The sequence below is a fragment of the Heterocephalus glaber genome, unplaced genomic scaffold (assembly GCF_053883595.1).
Source record: "Heterocephalus glaber isolate CG9 unplaced genomic scaffold, H.glaber_assembly_v1.0 deba00000594, whole genome shotgun sequence".
Classification (NCBI taxonomy): Eukaryota; Metazoa; Chordata; class Mammalia; order Rodentia; family Bathyergidae; genus Heterocephalus; species Heterocephalus glaber.
The window spans coordinates 23428707-23453052 of record NW_028258151.1 but is presented as its reverse complement, the minus strand read 5'-3'; the positions used below and the strand labels follow the sequence as shown (position 1 = coordinate 23453052).

General features: G+C 43.8%; 1 protein-coding gene across 4 annotated transcripts in view; it reads right to left on the bottom strand.

Annotated features, from left to right (window-relative positions):
- The window catches only part of Ehf (ETS homologous factor), a 41584-nt gene extending 17843 nt beyond the window's left edge, over positions 1-23741 (bottom strand). Inside the window, exons 1-2 of one of the 4 annotated variants that reach the window (XM_004852054.4) lie at positions 23556-23741; positions 2038-2137 (exon numbers count right to left, since the gene is read on the bottom strand). In XM_004852054.4, the coding sequence (XP_004852111.1) occupies positions 2038-2134 (97 nt within the window). In that variant the 5' untranslated portion in view covers positions 2135-2137; positions 23556-23741. The other 3 variants (XM_004852050.4, XM_021264375.2, XM_087205594.1) reach the window with 3 other exon arrangements.
- Between the last annotated feature and the right edge of the window lie 605 nt (positions 23742-24346).

Genomic DNA, 24346 nt, shown 5'->3' with positions numbered 1-24346 from the left:
ATTCAGTGGGTCTGGGGTGAGGCCAGAGTGTCTGCATCTCTAAAAAGCTTCCCACAGTGCTGATCCGGTTGAGCTGTGGGGTGACAGGGTGATTCAGGGCTCTGAAAGGCCCAATCCCTCAATGCCCATGGCCTTGTCCTCAACACCCAATTATTCAGTCTTTGATCCTTTTTTACCTTTTTTTTTTTTTTTTTTTTTTGGTACTGGGGATCAAACTCTGGTCCTTGCGCTTGCACAGCAGGCAGTGAAACCACTGAGCTAAATCTCCGGCCCTATTATCCTTTTTTAATTGTGTTCCTATGACGGTGAAGTTCTAATTTTGCCAACAGGAGGCAACACCTTTCCATAACCCCACAACAAACCTGGAATTATCTCTGCTGCAAATTTAATATGATCTAGATTAAAGGATAGTTTCTAAAATTGTGTCCTGTCCCGACTTGGCAGAAGCAGAGAATTTTGTCTGAAGTTGACTGGGGGAAGATGTCTTACAGGCAGAAAACGCGTCAAATTTCAGAAGTTTCACAAGAAACACTGAAAATCTTGTGAATTCTGATCCTCTCTGTCATTCAGCTGACCTCCTTTTCCTTTTCCTAACCTTGATAAAGAGCTGGCCTTCTCTGGGGCCTTTAGAATTTAAGAAATAAAAACGGCAAATTCTACTTCCTGCTAAGTAAATTGCTCCAGTTTTTTTCCAAAACAAAAAGAATGCTGCCTTTTCCTTAAAGGCCCTAGGACCTGAGGATGCTCAGAACTCCCTGCTCTACTTAGAAGCTTCCTCCTAGGTCCCCAAGGAGTCTAAGGCCTACAACAGAAAACATAACTGCCCAGAAAGGGTAACAGTCTGGTAGGACAGGTGATCAAATAAGGGAAGGCCACTTGTTCACATATTCTACCTGTTTGGCTGAGATTCCAAACTGAAAGAGGTGCTCAAAATGTAATATGTATTTGTAGCAATTCCCCACAGTGAATGCATTTATTATGTATCGCAAACATGTAGTAATAAAAAAGGAAAAACAACAAATTAAAAGAGGTGGAGCTGCACTCAGATCAGCCACTCGTGGGAGAATGTCACCTTCTGTCACCCTCCCACTCCTGCTTCTCAGACTGTGCATCCCATTCAGCTGTGTCCTTGTTTCAAGACAAACGAGCAGCAGTCTCTGGCGGGGAGATTAGCAGCAGGTGTGGGTGGGAGAAGGCCCAGAGCTTCTTAAGCCTGGCGCTGTTGGGTGCCCAGCAGCCTGGCTACGCTGAAGCCTTCACTGCAGTGGGTGGGGCATCTGATTCAGCAGCAGCTTTATTCCACTCAGCTTCTGCAGGAAGCCACAGGCTTGATCACCAAACCCTCTGCAAGCCTGCCCACCAGGCCCTCCTCCTGTAGATCAATAAATTCTAGAGATTCAAGCGCTCAACAAGAGTGCCTGGTCTCCTTACCAATTTCTGACCCCTTACACAGGGAGATCACTGGAAGATGAACTAGAAAGATTAAGCTGCTGTTAGCCTCCATCTTTGTGTGTGTGTTAGATAAAAACATGAATACACACACATGGGCGCACATGCGCTTGCACACACACACACACACACACACACACACAGAGCCTCTCCTGTCCTATTTTGATATATGCCAGCAAAATGCTTTTGAAAGCTTCAACAGGAAGGCTTCACTTTGGGTGTCTCTTCTACCACCCTCACTGCCCGAGGGCCAATCTGGAACCTTGCGTTTCAGCTGGACACAGTGCAATATCTCAAATGGACTTTTGTCTGGTGCCCATGGGGCCTCTAGACAACCGTAGTATTAAGAGTTCTCAGGGCTGGGGGTGTAGCTCAGTGGTAGAGCTTGTGCTTCGTGTGCACAAAGTCCTAGGTTCTATCTCCAGCACTGCAAAAACCAAAAACAAAAGATGTTTTCTCCACTCTGCCTGGTCGTCAATCTCCTTTGCTGAGTAAAATCTGTAGTTTCCAAATGTCAGGTTGAGAGGGGAGTTCAAGCAAAGGAAGCATGCCCCTGGGGAGTGAGGTCTACGCCCACCCAGCCCTTACCATTGCACGTGGGGTAGCTGTCTGTCCAGGTCGGCTGGTGGTGGAGGAGGCTGCTGCTGGGATTGAGATTCATTACACCACTTCCTTCCAGAATCATGATCTGTAAGGGACCAAACAGCCAGTTCAGTCAGTGCTTCTTGGACAAATGTCACTGGAGAACACAGATCATAGCGTTCATTTCAAAAGACAAAAAAAAAAAAAGAAAAGAAAAGAAAAAAAATGTGTCCACCCACCCATTCTCACAGCACTTTCTGTAAAAGCAAAACTCATGGCAATTAAAAATTTCCAGGTTCAATTTTCATATGCATGAGGCAAGTTTTTATAGCCACTCATTCATAAATGAATAATCTCTGATTGAGAATGAAGCAGAGGGAAAATGCAATACCTTCTCCCAGGTAACTCTGACTGGCATCCAAGGGAGTGTGTGTTCGTGTGTGTGTGTGTGTGTGTGTGTGTGTGTGTTCACAGAGGTGAAAATGCAAAAGAAATTTTATTTAAAGTGGAATTTCAGTCAATGAAATTTCAGACCCAGACTCTTTGCAGGGTCTCTGATGGAAATTAGAGCTTACATATCCCCACATCCAAGTGGTCCCCACACCTGAGGACCCAGCGATGTCTCCTGAGTGAACATACCTGCCAGGGGGTGCACTGGGAGGTTGAGTGCTTCAGTTGTATTTTACAGAGCTTCTTAATTATTTGTCTGTGTGATAATATCAGAAATCATTTGGTTTCTCTGATAAGCACTGCCCATTTCTGGTAAAGAGAATTAAATTTTTCCTTTCTGGTAAAAGTTATGATTAGCCTTTCTTCCCCTATGACAGACTTGGAGGACTCAATGGCTTTAAAGCTCACCACAAAATGACTTGACCAGTCTGTGGGGTCATTTTCTCAGTGAGAGGACCTAAGAACAGAGCTTTCTTCCATGACCCGGTCTCCTTTTGCTAAAGAATGCAAAAATGTTACACCTTCCATCGTCCAGCATTTACGACAGTGCCTAGCCCCACGCTAGGCACACTCCACATTGCAGACCCAGCCCCCAGGGGTGAGCAATTATTCAGAGGAAGAGCAGGCAGTTTCTGCAAGTTTACCGAGCACTACCCAGAGGCTGTAAAAGTCACTTGCTCTTGCTAAAATGTTGGGGTGGATACAGGAGTGAACAGCGCATTATCAGGCAGATCATGGAAATGTTCTTGCCTATTTGGTGGAAATCTTTCATCCTCGAATATCACCAGTGTCTACAGATTGGAACTCATATCCCTTCCCCAGTGTAATTCCAGCTTTGTCACTGCCCCCACCTCCAACTGAGCCTCTGCTTTTCTGCCTCTGTGTTGGGTCTGTGTGGGGAGAAGAGGGCCCTGAGAAAGGCATAGAAATGCATTCATGTATGCGTTTATTCCACAAATATTTATCAGCCCACTGCAGGTTCCAGGCATACAGCAGCGATTAAAGGCTGAGCCAAGCTGGGCACAAATATGTATGATAGTTATTAGCATCTGTCATCACTGTTGCTTGGTAAATAATCAGGCTCCAATTCAGACTAAGCAAGGTGGAGAAGGAAAGACAGGCTAGGCACAATGGGCAGGGTAGCAGTGCATGGACCCCCAGGGGAAAAGAGGAGAGCTGGTTCTGTGACCCATGCCCTATATGAGGGCTCTGAATCCTGGACAGGGAGGGTTGACTGCAACTTCTCCCACGTCGTACATAGCTCAAGTTCATATTAACTCGCACAAGTTACTTAACCTCCTGGACCCCAGGCTCCTCATACACAAAAAGCCAATAATCCTGTCTAACCTCAATACTGGTTGGAAAACAAATGGGTTTCTACACCTCAAGCACTTGGTAGAAAGTAGAGCCTGATTACGTAGGACAGGAGTTATGATGAAGAAATTTGTTTCCTTTCTGGATAACTTGAACCAGAAACAACTCAGGGCCTCAGTTTCCCCATCTGAAAACTTAAAGAAGGTAACTATGCTGGCTCTTAAGTTTCCTTCTGGAAACTACTTTGATTCTCACCTTTGGAGAAGAAAAAGTCAACTCAGGTCGAACTGTCCACTCTCTTTCATTTTTACCATAACTAGGCATTTCCCATTCCATTTTCTAGCACAGTCGCCCTAAAGCTAAGAAATCAGTCTGAAGACTTGAAGGCAAAAGAAAACCTCCAAGTCTGAGGGAGCCTGGCAGGGGGAGGAGGACACCAGCAGGCCTGGGCTCTTGTTTGCTCAAGGCTGGGCTTCTTCCTGGGTAGCTCTTGATCACCCACAAGCAGTGGAAAGGTTACTGTTTAACCCTGAGAGAGAGGGCGGGAGCTCAGAGCCCAGCCCATCTGCGTGGAGCATGGCCCTCCACCTGGGGAGGAGGCCAGGGAAGGCTCACCTCAACTTCTAACTCAGGGATTGGCCTACAAGGGCTCTTTCACAGTGGCCATTTCATCAGGAGCGAGACCTGGCTAGTCACCTCTGAGCTGGCTCCTCAAGCAGCTCAGAGGATTGATTGGCTGCTTCCTAACTACCAGAAAGTGGGGGCCGCTCAGCTTTGGAAATGGGGATATGTGGCTTGGATTTCCAGGTCAACTACCCTTTGTGGATGACCTCGAGTTCCAAATCTGTCTAGTCAATAACTTCCTGAGTGTCACTTTCCCCAGCTGTAAAATGGGAACAAGACCAAACCAGAGTGAGACATTCATGTATTTGTGTATATAGAAAAATTAGCAAGTAATACAAAAAAAATCATAAATGTCTCAGGCTAATTCTCAGTTCCTCTCCAGAAGGCAAGTGCCATTTCTCACTGTGACCTGGAAGCATCCAGAACTATTCCCACCTCACAGAGAAGCCTCTAGGACTACGGGGTCAGAGCTTTCCCCTTCCCCAAGCTGTACTGACCTGAGATCCCAAGCTTTGCACCCCCTTTCCAAGGGAAAGCAGCCAGCACCGTGAGGGGCCCTTTTTACGCGGCATATTATATGGTTACCACTCATAAAAGAGTTTATGTGGCTTAACCCTTAGTGAGTCAGAGTTCACTGGTGCTGAACCAGGCTTGTGAGCAAAGAGGGTCAGGGACTCAGACCCCTCGGGCGCTGCAGGGAGAGTGCCTTCTGGGGGCTGGTTATCCGTAAACCCTCTGGCTACATCCTACTCCACTCCAAGGCCCAGATTTTCAGGAATAAAATGAAGACATTTTCCTCCACCAGCCTCCCAAGATGGTTGAGAAGACCAAATGAGATAATGGATAATGAAAGGACCTCAAGAACTGTAAAAAAATCCTATTATAACCAATACACCCACACCCCCATACACTGATCTGGACTTTCCATGGTATACAGTGATTGCTTTATAGGGTATAAAAAGCAACCATTTAATTAAAAAGTAGGAGGACTATTAATGCTCTATTTTCAGCTCCCTTCTTCTTCAACATAGCTGTCCTTATTTCCTTTAAAACAAAAATGGATCACGTCTGTGAAACAGAGCCTTGGACTCAAAGGTCCCAGCTAGATTCCAGGTCCCATCTTTCAGCCATGTGAGCTTGGTATGTTAACCTCTTTGAGGCTCATTGCTCTTCACTGGTTTAAATAGGGTGGGACTGGGAGGTGGGTAACAGTGATTTGCTCTAAGCCTAAGAACTATTTGGAAGAGTCACTCCTACAGTGGGTTTAAAGGTATCTAGTCCAGTGCTGTACACACAAGCTCCCCTTTCCTTCCTTTTAACAGTAATTCTAGAGAAGAATCTTAACACATTTTACTTCTTCCAGGACTGCAACCCTAGTTCAGAGCATAACGAAGAACTATGGCAATCTGCATGTCCGAAGTACGCTGGAAAAGGGCTCATTTCTCTCCATCTTCAGCTTTTAGAGGAAATGGAGAGAATGGGAAGGAAAGAGGAAGAGATCCCCAGCCATATTAGGTAGTTGTTAGAAGGAGGGTTTTGTAATATCCCCTCATCTGAAATTTGGGGCTGAATAATTCTCTGTTAATTTTTTTTTTTTTTAACTATTAGAGTAACTTTTTTTTCCTTAAATTCTTTTATTGGTACATTTTAGGCATACAATACATTTACATTTATCATTGGGTGCTTGTACCTGTGCATGCTGTATCTTGGTTCTTATTTTTTCCCCATTCCCTGTGAGCCCTTCACCCCCTCTACCCTTTCTCTTTTAATTTTTTTAAATTAACACATAATATCTATATATGTTTCTGAGATGTAGTAGATTAATTCAATAAATGTATACAATGTGTAATGATCAAATCAAAATAATTGGTATTTCTATCTTTTCAAACATGTCTTATTTTTATATGTGGAGAAAGTTTGAGCTCTTCTAGTTATTTTGAAATAGAGCTTGCCATAGACTATAGTTAATATACTGTGCTTTAAAATACTAGAATTAATCCTCTCCTAACTAACTGCATATTTGGTATTGTTTTCCAACCATTCTCTGCCCCTCCCTCTCCCCACCTTTCCCCATCTCTAGTGGGCTGCTCCTCTCTACTTCTGAGGGGTCAACTTTTCTAGTTGCCAAAAATGAGTTAGAACCTGCAGTATTTGTCGTCCTGTACGTACTTTACGTCACTTAACACAATGTCCTCCAGTTCCGTCCACTTTGCCGGAAATGACAGGATTTCACTCTTTTTAATGGCTGATAACATTCCCTCATGAGTATACACATGTTCATCCATTCACCTGTCAGTGGCCACTGGCTGTGTCCCTATCCTGGCTGGTATAAATAGTACAGCAATAACCATGGCCATAGGTGGGATTGGAGAATTCTCTACTCTGGGGCTGTCTTATGCATCATCTGATGTTTAGCAGTATCTTTACCCACTAGATGTCAGTAGCACCCCTCCCCCCAAATGTCTCCCGGAGCCAAATCACCTCTGGTTGAGATCAATGGCTGAAGACAAAGCCTGTGGCGGCAGACAGATTGGGCTTTGCCGTCTCACTGATGTGGCAACTTTGGCCTGTCTCTTAGACTTTCTAAGCTGCCGTTTCCTCTCCTGGAAAACAGACAGCATTAGTCCCTGCCGCCTAGGCTGGCTGAGGATTAAACAGGATAGGAACCTCAGAGCCCACTGCAGCACCTGGCACAAACAGAGCAATTGCCTAATCAATGGAGGTTTAAGAAAAGGCACTGTGTATGGAGCCACCTCCACCTAGGCCCAGGTTGTAGGTGTGTGTTCGGAAATATAGGATAAATTACTTGCACTATTAAAAACTGAACACATACCAAAAAAAAAACCTAAATTTTATTTCAAACCCAAATATTCAGGGATTTCTTCATAAATATTCTCAGATGCCCATCGTGGGTAGGAACAATCAAAAGGAAGAGAATTTGACTCCCTGCCCCTATTGATGGGTTGGACTTTCACATTCACCCCAAAATTTCACCCTTCTGTGCAAAAGTTCATAAAAACGACTTGAGGGACAGAAGTCTCCACCTTATTTGAAGAGAAGATGCGGGACATACTACCCAAAAGACTAAAGCACAGATAAGCATTGTGTGACAAGCCTCCAGCCAGGAGCTGTTCCACTGTGGGCAGCAACGCCCCTGAGCCATCAGCTCCCCTAAAACTTAGGGGACCATGAGGACTTGAACAATCTGAAACATTTTTGCGGCAGGAAAGCACTGAGTAGCCACAGCCTGCAACTTGGCAGGAGACATAGCCTACTCTGTCCATCCCTGTTTTAATGAGTAGTTTGAGGTGAATGTCAACCCCTGCACTGTAAGCTGCTCAAGATTTGGACTGCTCTGTTCCAGCCACCACAGACACAGCCATGGCCACCGAATCCCACTCCTTTTTCTGGGTCTTTGTCACAGGCCTGTTTCTCTCCTGCAGGAGGCCCAGCCTGGCCAGCCCCGGGCATAGGCTGGGTCTCTGTGAGGGAAAGAATGCAGGGGAATGCAGCCCTTGGCCAGACCCTAAAGTTTAACAGCCTAACATTTTTGGCTACTACTTAGTGGCAAATCTGCCCAAAGCAGAAGGTGAGTCATAGACACTGCATCCCACTAAATCAGAGCCGAACAGATATTTTTAAGGATGTAAAGAGATTTCCGCTCAGGCTCCCATTGCCTTGTGTCTTGAGGGCAACTTTAAAAACTACCATGATGGAGATAATGAGGGTTGAAATTTTTGTCCTGCCCTTCGGTGACTGTGTTGACCTGAGGAGAAGTTCTGTCCTCTCTGCAGCCTCAGTTTCCCCATATAACAGAAAACATGGAACTGATGAGTGATTAAATGAGGATGTTTATAAAGTACTCAGCACATTGCCTCATGCGAGGCAAATGTCGAGTCAGTGTTAGCTCTTATGATAGGATCTGAGCCCATCTCTCTTTAAGCTGGGTTGGTTGGCCGTGGGGACATTCCTGGGATAGGATTAGACTCCCCAGAGACAGGAGAATGTAATGGTCAGAGAGCCCCGGCCTCTGGAATCACACGGGCATGGTTCAAATATGGTGTTGCTGATTTGCTAATGGGACAAGTTTAGACAAGTCACTAGCTTCGCTCGACCTCAATTTCTTCATTTACAAAATGTGTATGATACGGAAAGCGTGGCTGGAAGACAAAATGAAATGATCCCTGCAAAGTGCTTGGGAAAGTATTTGACACACAGTAAGTGCTTGATAAATGTTAGCAGGTTTTTGTAATAATACCAATTTTTGTTATTTTTCGAATGTCCAAAGGGGAAACGGAGAGCCAAGTTCACATTAAGCACAGCCTCAGATCTCTGTCGTCTGCACAATGTCCTCCAGTCCCAGTGGCCTGGCACTGTCCAGCCTGGGACAGCCTCTTGTGCCTTCCCACCCATCATCATCCTGGTGCTGTCCTGGGGTTGCTCCACTAGCACTGAGCTCCGACAGCCAGGGCCCTGTCCGCAGGAGACATGCCCCTGCCCTGTGGGCACAGCTCTGGCCCTAGGACTGAGAGGTATCCCTCCTGCTCCCCTTCCTCTCACCAGCCACACTGTGCCAAGGCTGCCAAGCAACGTGGGAGGGCACGATGCCCTGGCTTCACCACTTGCTTTGCACCCCCAAGCCCAGAGCTGAGTGCAGAGGCAAGAAAGAGAGCAGCCAGTGTGAAATGCGGGTGCAGCAGGCAGCCCCAGCGGCTCATATCCCGCAGCGTCCCTCCCACAGGAAGTGCTCAACTGCTGCTAAGAGCAGGGTCTGGGATTGGCATTATAGGGACAGAAAGGCAAAGAGAAGGAGACACTCCTGGGACCCTGGCATGGGGCTGGAGTCACGAACTTCAGCTTCAGATGCTCTCCCACACTCTCAGGACTTTAAGAAGCCAACAACTGCTCAAATGGTCTCTGGTGAGACAAACACCATCCAGTTTAGGCCTGTTCAGAAGGAAGCAGATCTTTCTTTAACTCACTGGCTGGCTACTGAGACTCAGGACTGAATGTATTTAGTGTTACTGTTATACTGTAGCAACTAGGTTGTGCTGATCACTTCAGATGTGCTGGCCTGTGCTAATGGTTTTTAAAAGCATTATCTCAGTCAGTGCTTGCAACAATCTATGCAGCATTATGTCACTTAACAAATTTCTATCTGAGGCTCAGAGAGGTTAGTGAACTTGTTCAAGGTCACTCAGTTTAGCTAAAATTGGATAGAAGAGAATTTAAAGTCAGACTTTCTAGCAACAAACCCAAGGAGGTGCTTTGCCTGAGATTAAAGCTGCTTTTCACTTATCCTTAACCTCAACTCCCTCATCCTATCCCTGATCACAGCATCGCCCTCTGCTGCCTTACACCTTTATCAAGCATATGTACAAAAATATATACATACATACTTACATAAATACATATATACACATCCTCCTACGAATCAGTAAAGTTATTTTAATTATATATCTGGGAAATAACCTGGCCCATAATTATTTGCGCTTTAGCCGAATTAGTCCCCAGGCCAAAACACACGTTTGCCCCTGCTGCAAGGGTGCAGGTTGGGAACTACCAAGGCCACAGGACAGATCTCCCTCAGGGCTAGTGTCAGCCTTTCCTGGCCCCAGCCCCAAGGGTCTGAGAGGTGAGGTCATCGTGTGTCTTTTTCATTCAACCACATTAACCCCAAACCGCCACAGAACTGGCTGCTGTGGGACCTTTATACTCCTCAAACCAGAAACACAATTAGGCTTTTGCGATGACAGCAACATGGAGACCCTGTGCAGTTCTTAATCATTGCCAGTAACAGGTGAATTCACAGCATTTGCCCTCGGGATGTTGTAACAGCTTCCTGACTTCCTGTTTGAATATGGCTGGTGTTCATTTCAAAGACCGATTCCCAAGGAGGAGAAAAGATAATTCACCTACGTGCAAAATGTGGCTCAACATAATACAGACAATAATTTGTGCTTTTACAAATGAATCAAAATGTGAATCAAGCTTGGGGAATGTATTTGATCCCCTTGGGATTACATCACAGGTAATTTTAAACCTTCATGATGTGTTTTGAAACACGCATTTCATGTTCCCAGGGGCATCTTGAGAAGTATTATTTCTGGAGTTTCAAGCCTTTTTGTGATAATATTGGGAGGCAAAGTCTGGATACATTATAGGTTCAGCTTCTTGACTATAAACAATTTGAAAATAAATATATCATGCTGATCTTTGATGTCCTTGGTGCCAAAGCCAGACAAGATGGCACATACAGAAACACGTACCGAAGTACATCAAAAGACAAGATTGTCTTAAATAATCCACAGGGCCTTTATCAATCCTACTCAGGTAAGCAAACTAAGAATAGGGCAAGCTTTGAATCTTAATGGTCACAGAGTCTGTTGAGTCCTCAATAGACATGGTAGCTTCTACCAAAAACCCACGTCCACTTTCATTGTATTCTTACGTATTGGGTGAGACCCAAAGCTTCTGAAGATTATCTATTGACTCTAAAGATGTACAGGCACCAGGGATCTTTGAGAAATATCTCTCACACTCGTTAGATTAGAAGTTAAAAACTTTGTAATAGAGTCAAGGTTGGGAGACATAAGTTTCCTCCCACCTCTGAGAAAAGGCCTGCGAGATTTCAATTCTGCTCTCTGCCTTGACTTTGACATTGCCTCTGCTCCTCTGTTGAGGCCAGAAAGGCCCCATTGTTTCTTTCCAGGGGTAGCTAAAGTATGCTATATCCTGGAAGGGTCATTCCCAAGAATTCACTCTTTTTCCCACCAATTCTGAACCTCAAAATCTCTCTCCCCACTCTGCCTGTTTTTTATTCTAAAATCAAACAAACAACCATAAGTTGGAGTTAGCAAGAAAGTGTAGCAAAAATACAGGTCCTGCTTCTTATTACAGGCATGGATCTTTGTGGGTCTTTGTTAAGGCACAGATGTGGGGACTGGAGCGTCTATGATGACTCCCAGGATGCCGTTTCTTATGTGGTTGAAGAGGATGGTAGCCATTTCTCAAAGTTTGGTCCATAGATGGCTGTGTCGTCGTCATCTAAGCAGAGGTTAAACTTCAATTTTTCTGGGGTCCCATCTCAGTCCTCTCAATCACAGTCTGCATTTCAAACACCCTGGATGAATCCTGGGCCATTCTCACAATTGAGAATTTCTACTCTACGGACTCAGTTGCCTCCCCTCAATTTCCCACCACAAGGTAACTAACTCTGAGAAATATCAGCCTTTGAATAAATGTCTGTATACACAGGAAATCCTTGTATAGTTAAAGACAAAAGATTCAGTCAGGAGAATTCTAGCTCCAAACCACCTGAGAAGAAACTATTCCTGTATCATTTACCAATGTGAAATAAAACAACTAGGTGTGGGGGAGCATACCTGTAATCCCAGTTTCTTGGGAGGCTGAGACAGGAGGATCACAAGTTCAAGACCAGCCTGGGCAGCTTAGTGACACCTCGTCTCAAAGTAAAAACATAAAATAAAAAGAATCTAGAACGTACCTCATGGTAGAGCATTTGTCTAGCATGTGCAAGGGCCTGAGTTCAATCCCCAGTACCCAAAACAAACAATAACCAAAATTTTCCTAATACTCAGTAGCCCCAAATGTTCGATTCAACAGCATTTGCTTACTTCCAAGTACACACCCTGCAATCCAGAACAAGTCATCTGGCCTCAAAGTGTGACTAGCTATCCCAGACCTCATCCCACCCCCTCTGTAGTCCTGCGCAGGGTCACTTAACCACTTGGATGTTAAACCTCATACTTCCCTCCCCAAATCAACTACTGTCTCAGCCTTCTGCAGCAACTGACTCTTCCCAAGAAATGCTTCTCGAATAATTACAAATATTTATTCATGCTCCCAATTAATATAGATATTTATCAAGTGTCTGCTAGGTGTTCAGCATCACGATACTGGGGCCAAACAGTGAACAAAACACTGATGATGGCACCCTGCCCTGATGGACTATTAGCAGGACACACTTCCAAAACAATAGTAGCTCTTTCCAAAGCTGGCTGAGCTCACTCCCCAGCTCCCCTAGGGAATGGAATGGAGCAAGAGCAGAGAGAGTCAGGTAACCTACTCTGGCATTTGGAATAACCGACCTTGACAAAAATTTCAACTTGGTTCAAGAGTGGGACAGATCCTCTTCTCTCTAACAACCCCCTGCCTTTGCCTGCAGAGAAAATCCTTGCTAAAACACAGAGTTGGCAGACAGGATAAATACTTCTGAGTTTCACCAAGCAGCCTCTGCCAAAACTAATCTCCACTCAGGGCAGAATAAAGCCCATGGTTGTCTGGATGGCTGAACGCCCCTTCCCAAGACAATGGATTGTTTATGTGGCCCAGGGTTAGGAGCAGGTTGTTAACATAAAACCCACCGTAAACAGAGCTGTTAATTCAGTTGCTGGCAGGGGCTTCTGTTATCTTCTGAATCCCTCCCAGAGGGTATAAGCCCTACCTTTTCATTTGAGTTGGCAGCAAAGTTATTTTTTTGCACCTGTTGCTCTGCTCCGATAACAAAACGCAGTTAAGCATTGATTTGTTGGAAAATAAACAGAAAAAAGCAAAGAAAGGCATCTGCCCAAACAGCCTGAGCTGGTTTGACGGAGCACTCATGCCAATTTGTTTTTCCTATAAAAACCAAAGAAAACCCTGTGCTTTCAGTTTAGGTGCTGCCCTCCCACTCCACAGAACAAGAGGAAGCATCACACAGGCCAGTGGGGGCTGGCAGGGCCAGGAAGCCCAGAAGGCCTTGTACTTTTCCATTGGCTGATTCCACCAGAGCACTGAGGGGTGTCGGAGGTCTGCAGAGGGATGTGGCCAGCTTCCAGCCAGCCCAGCTTCAGATCCTGAGTCAGATTAACAAGGGCAGAGAGGGGGCTGCTGCAGGTGATGGAACCCCAAACCACAGCACTCTCCCAAATGGCTGACTTCCGAAAGTCAGTATGCTTTAGGGAGTAGGTGTGGTCTGTGGGTTACCACCTAAAGCAGAAACCCAGCGACCTCCAGCCTAAGTCTAGCCTCTCTCATAGACATCTTCCCTCCATCTGTGGGCTAAGAGTATAATCTGAAAACCTGGAGTCCTTGGATCACGGTCCTCCTGTCTCAGAGATGAGGCTACCTGTACCTACCTCAAAAGTGGGCTGTGCAGACTCACTCCTGTTCTGCCAAGGAATTTGAGGTCCCAGGAAGAAAGGGCCTGAGAGATTCCAGGTGGCATTTCTGCCCTAATCTGAGCATCATAGCACTCCCATTTGTCATTAGTTTGCCTGTATCACATGATGAACCAAAGCTAAAAAGGATCACTCGAATGGAGAACATGAACAACACTAATTAAATAATAGCATCATTGCCCAGCCTTCTACACACACACTCAAAGGAAGTCTTTTAATATCTTTTTAAACTGGAGAAAGCATAGTCATAAGTGACATTCAATATTCCCCCGCAAAATCACCTTTCCCAGCCTTTTCTTGGCCACGGGGCCTTCATTTCCACCAGACCACTGGTTTAATGGGAAAGGCCATGGAACATGGCTTCCCCGGGACTGTTGAGAACAGGGTGATCCAACAGGGAGGGATATGGCTGGCTGAGCACTCCCAGGAGTACTTGTCATGAGCAGGGCAGGGAGTAGAGTGCCTCAGACCAAATCAAGCAGCAGCAGAAGAAAAGATTTAACAACACCCTTAGTTGACTGAAAAATAAATAAGACCAATTGCACAGGAATGCGGGAAGGGTGGAGGGAGGTGAGGGTGGGGATTGGAGCCAGGGAGGGGTGAGATGGACAAGGACAATGGATTTGACCATTTCAAGACTCAAATTTCCTCCCAGGAAAAGAGCAAGAAGCTCAAGCCAAGAAAAGATCAACAGCCACCAACGTGGAATTTCATAGACTGCATAATTACAAAACAACAACAAAAACTGACGGTAGGATAATTTACATCAACTGAGTATTTACTAGGCCTTACAAATTGAGCTAGGCTTTACACGAATTATCTCATTCAATCCTGGCGAGAACCTCAAACATCAGTATTTAATGTCCCATTTTACAGATGAGGAAGCACAAAGAAGTTAAGCAACTTCCCCAAGACACAGATCTAGTAATTGGACTGGATATATTGTAAGAAATGCAGTAGGGGAGGGGTGGGAAAAGTAGCAGAATTCTTTGTAGCTTTAAAAACAGATTCCTTGTATTTCTAAAGAGAAGGATATCACTTAGGATCCCATCCTTTTAATTTGACAGTTGAGATCTTTTGAGGAAGGCTCCAGTGACTTTTCCCTAAATCTGAATAGGAGCCACAATGATCACACTTGCACCCTAATAAAAAGGTCTCTGATAGTGCACATCAGTCCAGACACTACAGAAAGACTAATTCACAGCTCCTCAAACTCATCCATTAAACTGCAGTGTGAGGGGCTAGTGGAGTGGCTCAATGGTTAAGCTCCTGCTTATCATGCATAAGGTCCTAGGTTCAATCCCCAGTACCAAAAGCAAAACAAAACCCTTCATCTGGCTTCCATGGATGGCCTCAGATTGACTCAGGGGTTAGGTGGCTGCCTAAGGCCACCTCAGACTTATTAGCCAAAACTAAAGAGCAGCAATCATAATAGGAAAAAAGCTGCTAAAAATTAAGAAGGAACTCTGGCCCCCTTGGTGGGGCACCAGATGGCTGAGTATCACACATGAGTCCTGAGGGCTGGGAACAGCACACTGACAAAAAGAAAGAGACTATGGATTCAGGAAGTCTGAATCTCTCAAAGACATCCAGAAAAATTCTCCTCCTCTTTCACTGCCACCGGGTCCACAATCCTGTTCCAGAACTTGTAACAGTTGGTAAAATTTTAGCCCTCAATTACAGACAGAACCTCATAAGCTTATTCTGTCACCGTCTTCGCAGCTTAAGCAGCAAACACTGTGACATCTGGATTTGCTCACATATTAGAAGACCTCCTCTTCAGAAAAAGTGGAGTTTTCCCTTTGTTCCGATACTCATTAAACAACAGTAGGCAACAAAGCCAACTCCTTAGTGTCTCCCTACAAGAGCAACAGATTCTTGGCCCACTAGGTTTCATTTTCCTTCCAGAACAGACTTTGTTCTGCTTCTCCTAATTCACTGGCCTATACAGCCGGCTCTCTGGAAAAGTAAAAAATGAAAACTTATCAGGAAGGGAAGCAAGAAAACCTATCAGAAAGCTTGTCCAAGAAATTAAATCCTTTCTAGCATATAATACAAACATTCCTACACTGTATTGCAGGAAACCTTCCAAACTTAAACTAAACTACAAAACTCATCAACTCAAAAACTACACCTTTCCTCCTTAGAAGGCCTCAGCTTCCCTGCCACCACCTCCACCCTCACAGGGCTCCGTTTCCAAGACTCCCAGCATCAGGAATTGTCACTCGTCCAAACAATGTCACCACCTCCAGAGGCAGGAGAAGTCATATGATGCATTGCTTGGTCCAGAAGGAAAACATGAAGTCCCTGGTTCAAAACATATAAGGATTTTCAAAAGAACCACAGCAGAGCACTACATCAAATGCAGAATATTTCTAATCTCAGGCCAGCCGTAGCTACACATGCTACACACCCACGATGCTGGAGAGGGGGTTGGTCCCCATTTTTGCTTGAAATTGCACCAAGGGTCTGTCATCATTAAGGGTGAGAGGTCTTTTCTATCTCTGACTGCCCCATGACCTACCTTCTCAGGTGAGTGGGAGGATTCTACAAAATAGGACATTGAACGTGCCTGTAACCACCTGGCCTATAACAAGCTCTCTCCCAATGTTAGCTCTTATTATCATTACAATCATTACTATTATTATCATTTTTATTATGCCAAGGTCCCTCCACAACTCCAAGGCTACCCATAGGGAGGAAGAACACTGTCCTCTGTTTTGACAGAGTCCATCTATCAGCTTGTCCTGTTCAGAAGTCACTGCATTGGCCCTGTCTGCAAGAATGCTATAAATTAAGAGTTCTTAACCTTTTACTCATACTATGAACCCATTTCACAACCTACTGAGGAATGTGGGTCCCTTCTCAATGATCTCAATTATTGAAATACTTTTTTTAAATAAATGTGATATCATAATAATATATGTCCTTCTTTAGTAACACATTAAGTAAGACTATCTGTATCAGTCTAATAACCTCAGTGACATCGGGTCATGATAGTTTGAGTTATCTGCAACAAGTGTAATGTGATACAAAAATTTTGTGATTGCTCTTGGTAACAGTCACAGATGCAGTTAATACTATATTTGTATCAAGAAAAGATGTTAAATTTTAATGAGAGGGAATGGAAAATCATGATGTAATATTTTCACATCCAGGTTCATGGAGCCCCATGAATATTCTCCACAGATACCAAGCAATCCTTGGAAACCTAGCTGAGAACTTTGGCTGTTTAACTAATAGCAAGGACTACTCCTTCATCTTGGCCTCTAGAAACCACTTCCATATGGCCAGAACACTTGAAGTAGTTACCAAGAGGAGACCCCACAGGGTCTAGACAGAATAAGTAATTAGGTTTTGTTTTATTTTTTTTCCCAAAAAACCTCTAGAGCATTTGCCCAAGGCTGATACCTTCAACAGCAGTGGTCAGTAGACATGTGCAGATGCTCTCAGAATTTTAGGGTAGGTATTGAAAGTTCCAGTCAGTCATGTAAACAGTCCAAAGAGAGGACTGTTTCTTCTGGAGGCTGCTGTGTGCCAGGACGGGTGGAAGACAGGGGCGAAACCAAAACAGGGATGGAACATGCTGTAGGCCCACTCCAGCTCTTCCCTGGGAGCCCCATGTGTTGTGATACGCAGAGGGTCAAATGGAGATAAAAACCTGAAGTCCTCTGTTAACACGAATCATCTCATTTCCCTGCTGCCCACCGTGACCAATAAATATCTATTGCATTTCTTTCTCTGCAGAGCCAAAGTTGATCATTAATGGAAAAAATTTAATACTTTTTCCTTCTGACCCAACAGAGACTCACTGAAAACACCTAAATTGAATATTTCTCCTTGACTTCCACTCTCAATTTACTAATTATTTATGCAAGCATTTATTCTGGTGCTTTCACACTCTATGTTTAATGTCATGCTTACAATATCCCTGTGCAGTAGAGGTTATTAAGCCCATTTTCCAGATGAGGACATTTAAATACTAGAGCTTACATAATTCACCCAAAGTCATTCAACTACCCAGAGCCAGAGCAATTTGGAACCCTAGAATTCTGGCTCTAAATCTAGTACTCTTCATACCATGCCCCAGCTGATTCTAGGCCACAAACTTACAGTGACCCACTCCTTCAGATACACACCAGTTAAAGTCTACTCTTCATCAGTGTTCCTCCAACCACAGCCTTCTACTCAGTGGAGCTAAGATGGCAGTGACTGGGTGCTCTCTGATTTTCTATGTGAACAAAATTGAGGCAGAGGTTGAATTTAGGGCCACATGTACAGGCCACTACAAGAAAAACAGTGTCCCCTTTCATATTCCTTCTACTTCATCCTCCAAAATATGCTGTCAGCACTACAGAAGGAAGTTTTTTTAAAGCTCCTAAAATGAATCCTGGAATAGTCTCAGTAGGATGGCCTCCAATATCCTCAATAGGATATTCTCCAAGGGCTACTGTCAAATTCCAAAAGTAAAAGACCCTCTTCCTGTTCCAAGAAATGCTCGACAGAGTTTTAGAGGGAGTTTTCACCAAGCTAAGAAAGGCCTAATGGGATGACTGAACTTTCCTAAATCCATAGCTAGAAAAGTAAGAGTCCAGCCCCCGAGATTACTTATGTGTCTATGGCATGATGTGAGGACAAAGTGGCAGATATGATAGTTTAACTTCCCCCCAGTTGCAACATCAAAGAAAGCATATACTGAGACAAGGTCATGTGAAAGTAAAAATAAGCTGTTACATCAAAAGAGGTGGTCTACTAGTTTAATTATCAAACTATTATTAGTTGGGCATTTTTATTCCTTATTAATTTAGGGTTTGTTTCATCAGAAAGCATGTTTTGAATGTGCCTATGCTGGTCATATTTTAAACAACTGTATATTAAATATCCTTAATAATGAAAGGAAAGTTATTGAAGGAGGTTCTAAGCAGGCCGGGATATGGGGAAAGATGAGACGGAGACATTGTGAGTCCAACAAGCCAGAGATAAGGGGCTTAGTGCTAGTGAAATCACTTTTCAAAGGAATATTCTATAGATTATCTCTTTTAAAACAAGGTCAATTAATACCCTATGAGTGTTTTCACATGGAACACCCTTCTTGACCCTGTTACAAGCTCTGGGTTTCTCTGGCTACAGACCTGAGCCCTCAGGGAACCCCAGGGGTCTGAGTTGGGCCACTCAGTGGCGGAGCTAGTCCTTTTGCCCTTGTGATTACCCACTGGATCTTCCTCTGGGAGAAGTGAGTCCACGTTCATCTGGTCTACCCAGTAATTCCCAGGCAATCAGTCAAGCAAACTCATGAGTGCCCCTATGGACAAGTGTATTTCACCTTTTAGGAGGCTGCTGTGATACTTTATGGAAGGCACCATTAGAATGTTGTTCATGTACAGCGACTGCTCCCTGTGGTCCAAGCAGCCTGCTTCAAGCACTTCCACACTCTCACCAGCTTTGGGCTTGTGAGGCAAACAGAGAAAGATGGCTATTATGTGGGAGCAAACTAATATCCCTAACACCCCTAATAAAGGCTCTAAGTGTTGAGTCTTGGTACCTCCAAAGTTCAAAAATCACTTGTCCCAAGGAAGCCATTTAAGGGTACTTGCTGATCTTCTTTCCTTTCTTATTTTTGGAGACCATCTCCCACCCCTTTCCCAGTTTCCAGACTCATGCTGATCCCACTGGACCTCCCAGGCATAGGTGACCCCTCAGCCACCCTCCCCAACCTCCTTAGTCACCCACAGCCTTAGAATCTGAGGATTGAAATGGATTTTAGAAATGATCCACCTTATCTAGAAGAGCAATCTAAAGCCCAAGTAGGTGGAGTGCATTGCCCTGGGCCACACAGCTTTGTCAGGTCTCCTGCCTGCCCTTGTGACAAGTGTCACGCAAACAGTCGTGGTGTCCCACATACAACCTTCACTACACTGTGCTCCCGACCCTCCAAAGATGGAGTCTTGCCTTCTTCAGGGAAGATTCTTACAGAAAGATTTTTTTTCTCTCCTTCTGAAATCTAGTAAAGTGTTTATCAAGTAACTGATGGATCCATGGAAATGTCTACTCTAGCACTTCCTGGCTTGCAATGTCAGTACTAGTCAACTAAAAATATGTCCCACACTGAGATGGCTTGTTGTTGGGAGCCATTTACTCCATTTCACAGTGATTTCCTGCCTAATAGCTTAACAATCTGACGTTTTTAATCCTTGTCCAATTTAAAGAAACTAACAATTTTTAATAAAAACCCAATTGCCTGCTACTTAAAATAAATATTATTTTAAAAACATTTCATAACAAAGAAGATATGAAAATGTTGTCAATTATGCACCCTCTCTCTGTTCAGTTATTTGAAGACAGATTTAAGAGAAACTGGGCATAAGTGGCTGGCTTCCTCCTGCCTGTCATTCAGGGAAATCCCCACCAGAAATTTGGCTTACCTGCGCTGAAGGCCACCTCGCTGTGTTCAGTTACCCGGTAACAAAGGCAGGGGGAAAATGTGTGGGCTCTAAACACCACAGCAATGCCTCCCAACCACGGCCCCACCCACAACGGAAGGGACTGTGGCTTCGACTCCACCAGAGGACTAGTTTAACAAAAGGAATGGCCTGAAACAGCAGCCGAGTGGTGTCACCAAAATTCAGGTTTAGAATTTATATTTGGTTCCTCAAAGCAATGGCGCTGACTCTCACTTGTGTTACCCGCTACTACCATGGCAATCTCGGTGTCCATCCCACTCTATTCTCCCAGAAGACAACATTTGAAAATTACGTCTATCTGGAGGGCCTTGGAGATGACTTCATCTGGAGAGAAGGCAGAACATAGAGTAGGTTTTCAGTGATTTGTACGAGATGTGATAAAACATGGATTTGGGTTTAAATATTATTTTTAAATTATTGCAATAAAAGACATACTGCCATGAATCACTCTAAGAATACTTCCCTCTGAAGGGAGGGCAGGGGAATGGGGAAAAAATAAGAACCAAGAGAGATTATGTAAAGGTGCAAATTTCCAATGATGAACGTCATTATATTGTATACCTTAAATGTACCAATAAAATTATTTTTTTAAAAAATACTTCCCCTCATTTCAAATACACTTATCCCACACTTCTTGACACTTTCTGAGGCAGTTGTAGAGTGTCTTTAGTTGTGCTGTCATGACTGCCTTGATGTCCTAAATAGATTCAAAATGTTTACTCTTTGTGGTCATTTTGACTTTGGGGAAGAGCTAGAAGCTACATGGTGCCAGATTCAATGAACAAGGTGGATGAGGACACACGGTCATGTTTTTATGAGCCTGCCTTTCTGTTGCATGGCACTTGGCAGCAGTATTTACCTTATTGTTGATCACATCTTATAAAGACATGAAAGAGGATTTTTGAACTGCTTCAGAAAGTGATAAGAATAACAGGATAAGTGTGTTTGAAGCAAGAGGGAGTATTTTGAGAGGATTAATGGCAATGTGTCTTTTGGCTGTAATACTTTTTAAAAATTTAAACATTCACTGTATTTTTTATTACTCCTTGTATAAAATTCTATGCTGGGTGCTATAAATGAAGCAGAGCTCTCATGCCAGGCCTTCTGAAAAGCAAGAGAGTCTATAAACACAACCTAGAGCTTAAATTCCCAAATTCAGCAAGGAACAGGGAGCAATAAGAAAGAAATAAAACTTTATGAGATTCCCGAAAGCTAAATTCCACTTCGTTGGAAGAGAACTTTGGCCCAAAGCACTCCCATTCTGAGCTGAGACTTTATACAAGTTCCTTCCAGTTTCCAACTAGCCAACTGCACTCAACTGAGTACACATTTTAACCTCCCAGGTTCTATTCTGTCTTAGACCCTCAACAAGTCAGAAAGATATTGAAAGAGGATTAGGATAAAGTTAGTCAATGAATGGGAGCACTTCCAGACACCTACAAACATGAAATTGGAAGTGTGACTGTAGGGCTCCTCAGAGGTCAGGAAAGGCCCCAGGTATTTCCATTGAGAAAACACAATATATTAATATATTAAGAAATCATATATATATATATATATGTATATATATATAATGTGTGTGTGAATTTAACAAATAGGCAATTTTTAGCGCAAGAAAATTAATGTAATAGATTTTTTGAGACCATTTGAGGCCTTGATCAAATACATTGCCCTACCCATAGCCACCCTTAAAAGGTCCTAAGGACGATGGGAATTAAGTTGTGTTATGTACCAACTCCCCATGATGAATGCAATCATTATATACTGAAAAAGCATACTAACAAAAATAAAGGTTTTTTTTTTTTTAAGTTCCTAAAAAGCATCATGAATACCAGTGTAAGAGAACTTTGAGCACAGCTATTCTTCCAGGGTTGCTTTCTTTTGGAATGCTTCCACATGTCTGAGGATATAGCTCAGTGGTAGAGCATTTGCCTAGAATGCCTCTGTAAAATATTGTGGAAATACAGAGAAGGAAATTAATTTTTAAAGCGTGGTTACAGACTTCCAAATGACTGTCAATCCCATTTCATTTCCATCGCCATTTTTAGACATAATTAGCCATTGGTGTGGAAGCAGTGTGGTCCTACGTGATGGCATATTATAAAAAAGACGGAATTAACGAGTTATTTCATAGTCCCAGAATTTTAGGTCACAAAAAGAGGACAAATGGAGCCTTCTACAAACTAAATGCAGCCATTACCGTCATTCTTAAAATCTCTTTAAGAATTTTTTTCTGATAGCATTTCTTAACCATGAATTCTTTTTTTTTCTCCTTAAAATCTGTTATTGGTACTAATAATGTATCTTCATCTCTCCTGTTGGAAATTGACTCTTTCCTTAACCTCAGTGGAAGTAGCATGCTGCCACACACGATCCCCAACTTCCCTTTTGCACACTGAAAGATACTATCTGCGCACAACTTCACACCTGTATCTATAGAATCAGTGCCTAAACTAAACCTTTCATCAGAAGTTCTCAGAATCCAAACACTCACTCTTTTTCTCCCTGCCACTGAGATGATTGCAGACAACCAGCAGAGACACTGTGTACTTGACCTCCCAGAATCTTACCCTTCATCTTAACAACACGCACTTCCACAATAGCGCTTGGGATACTAAACTGACAAAGATGGACAGATTGACAAAGTGGCACCACTTTGGTGCTGCTGCGGACTGACAAGATTAATTCCTCGCTGTCCCAGTTCTGTCCACACGGGGACCAGTCCTTCTTCATGGTGTCCAAACAGAATCAAAAGAGTCCCTGCTTCTAATGCATTTGTTGCTGCTGAGTCATGTCTGCTTGTCTGGTCATAATATTCCATTATGGAACAAAAGATGACTTTGTCCCTTTGTGATATGGTAAAACCTTTTGCCTAAATAGATTTTTTTTTTCTAGACAGAGTTCATTTTTAAATGGTTAGCTCTCCCCAGTGCCCCTCACTATCTTGGCTGCCTGGCCACTCTTTCCCATGTGGATGTAATTTCCCTGCCTATTTCCAGCTATTTTCCAACACTGGAACTTATTAAAGTCGAGTTGGCCTTTCCCTATAGCTCACGAGTCAGGAAAATTATCAGCAGAAGACATCTCTAGAGAGTGACATGGTGTGCTCTGAGCCCCCAAAGCTTACTTAGCCAATCAACTGTTCACTAAGCTACACCAGAGTCACCTATTCCTATCTGCCTATTTGTTTCAGAAGAATCCAACCCAGGAACGTGACTTTGCCCCACAGGTAGAGGGAAACCAGGGGCTTTAAATTCACGGTGATTAGAAGTCCAAACAAGGCAGAAAATCCACAGATAGCACCCAAAGAGCTCGGCTGCCCCTGAAATAAAACTCTAACAAGAGGCAGTGAGGTAAGCCCAGGTAGGCAAGCTTCATTCTTGCCAGCTACCTCCGGGAGGCTGCTCTATTTTCATTTGTCTGGTTCAAGGCAGGCTTCTCTTCCCATGCAGGTGTTTGAATTCCAAAAGAAGGTTTAAAAATAAGGACTTACCTCATTTGCCTAAAGATTCTGGGTGGGAAATCCAATATCTCTGGCTAATGGAGAGGAGTGGAGGCAGCCAGCAGATGTCACGCCAGCTCCTACCAGGATGGGGAACCACAGGTGTTATCACGTCTGAGCCCTCATCAGAGTGAAGATAAATGCATATGACAATAATTTAAAATCATTTTGTAGGATATTAAGCAATAAGCCACCAACCGGGAATTCCCTAAGTCACTTCCCCCTCTTGTGATTGGCTGCCCAGCCCTTTAAAAGAATAAAATAAAGGATTACAAACATTGGCTCATTTGCATTTGGCCAACTCACACGTTAGTGTTCAAACAAAACAGGTCTAACCAGGTTATGCCTGTGTCTCAAGTACAGAGAGACAACCTGTTAATAGATGAGGAATTGATTTGGTGGTGACTGTTCTTTTCAGCTTACAGGCAGTTTCGGGTGAAAAGCACCATGCTCCCCAAAGACACCATCAGGAAGGGAGAGTATAAAAGGAAAGTGAGCAGAAGTCCAAATCTGGCAGAGATGGCGGTGGAGGGGTGTGTGGGGAGGAGCCTTCTTGAACATCTGTCTCATTCTCTAATCTGTATTTAGTCCACTCAGCTTTGGCGCCAAGATCTTTTCCCTGGCTCTGCAGGTATTATGTTCTGAAGGAGCTTCTGGCCAATTCTCTCTCCAGACACCATGACTGCCTTCTTGACAGTGACTCTTCACAATTTCAAGGGACTTTGAGAAGCCTTTCTCCCTTGGCCCCAGGTAAGAGCGTTGGAGGAAAGTTTGAACGAGAA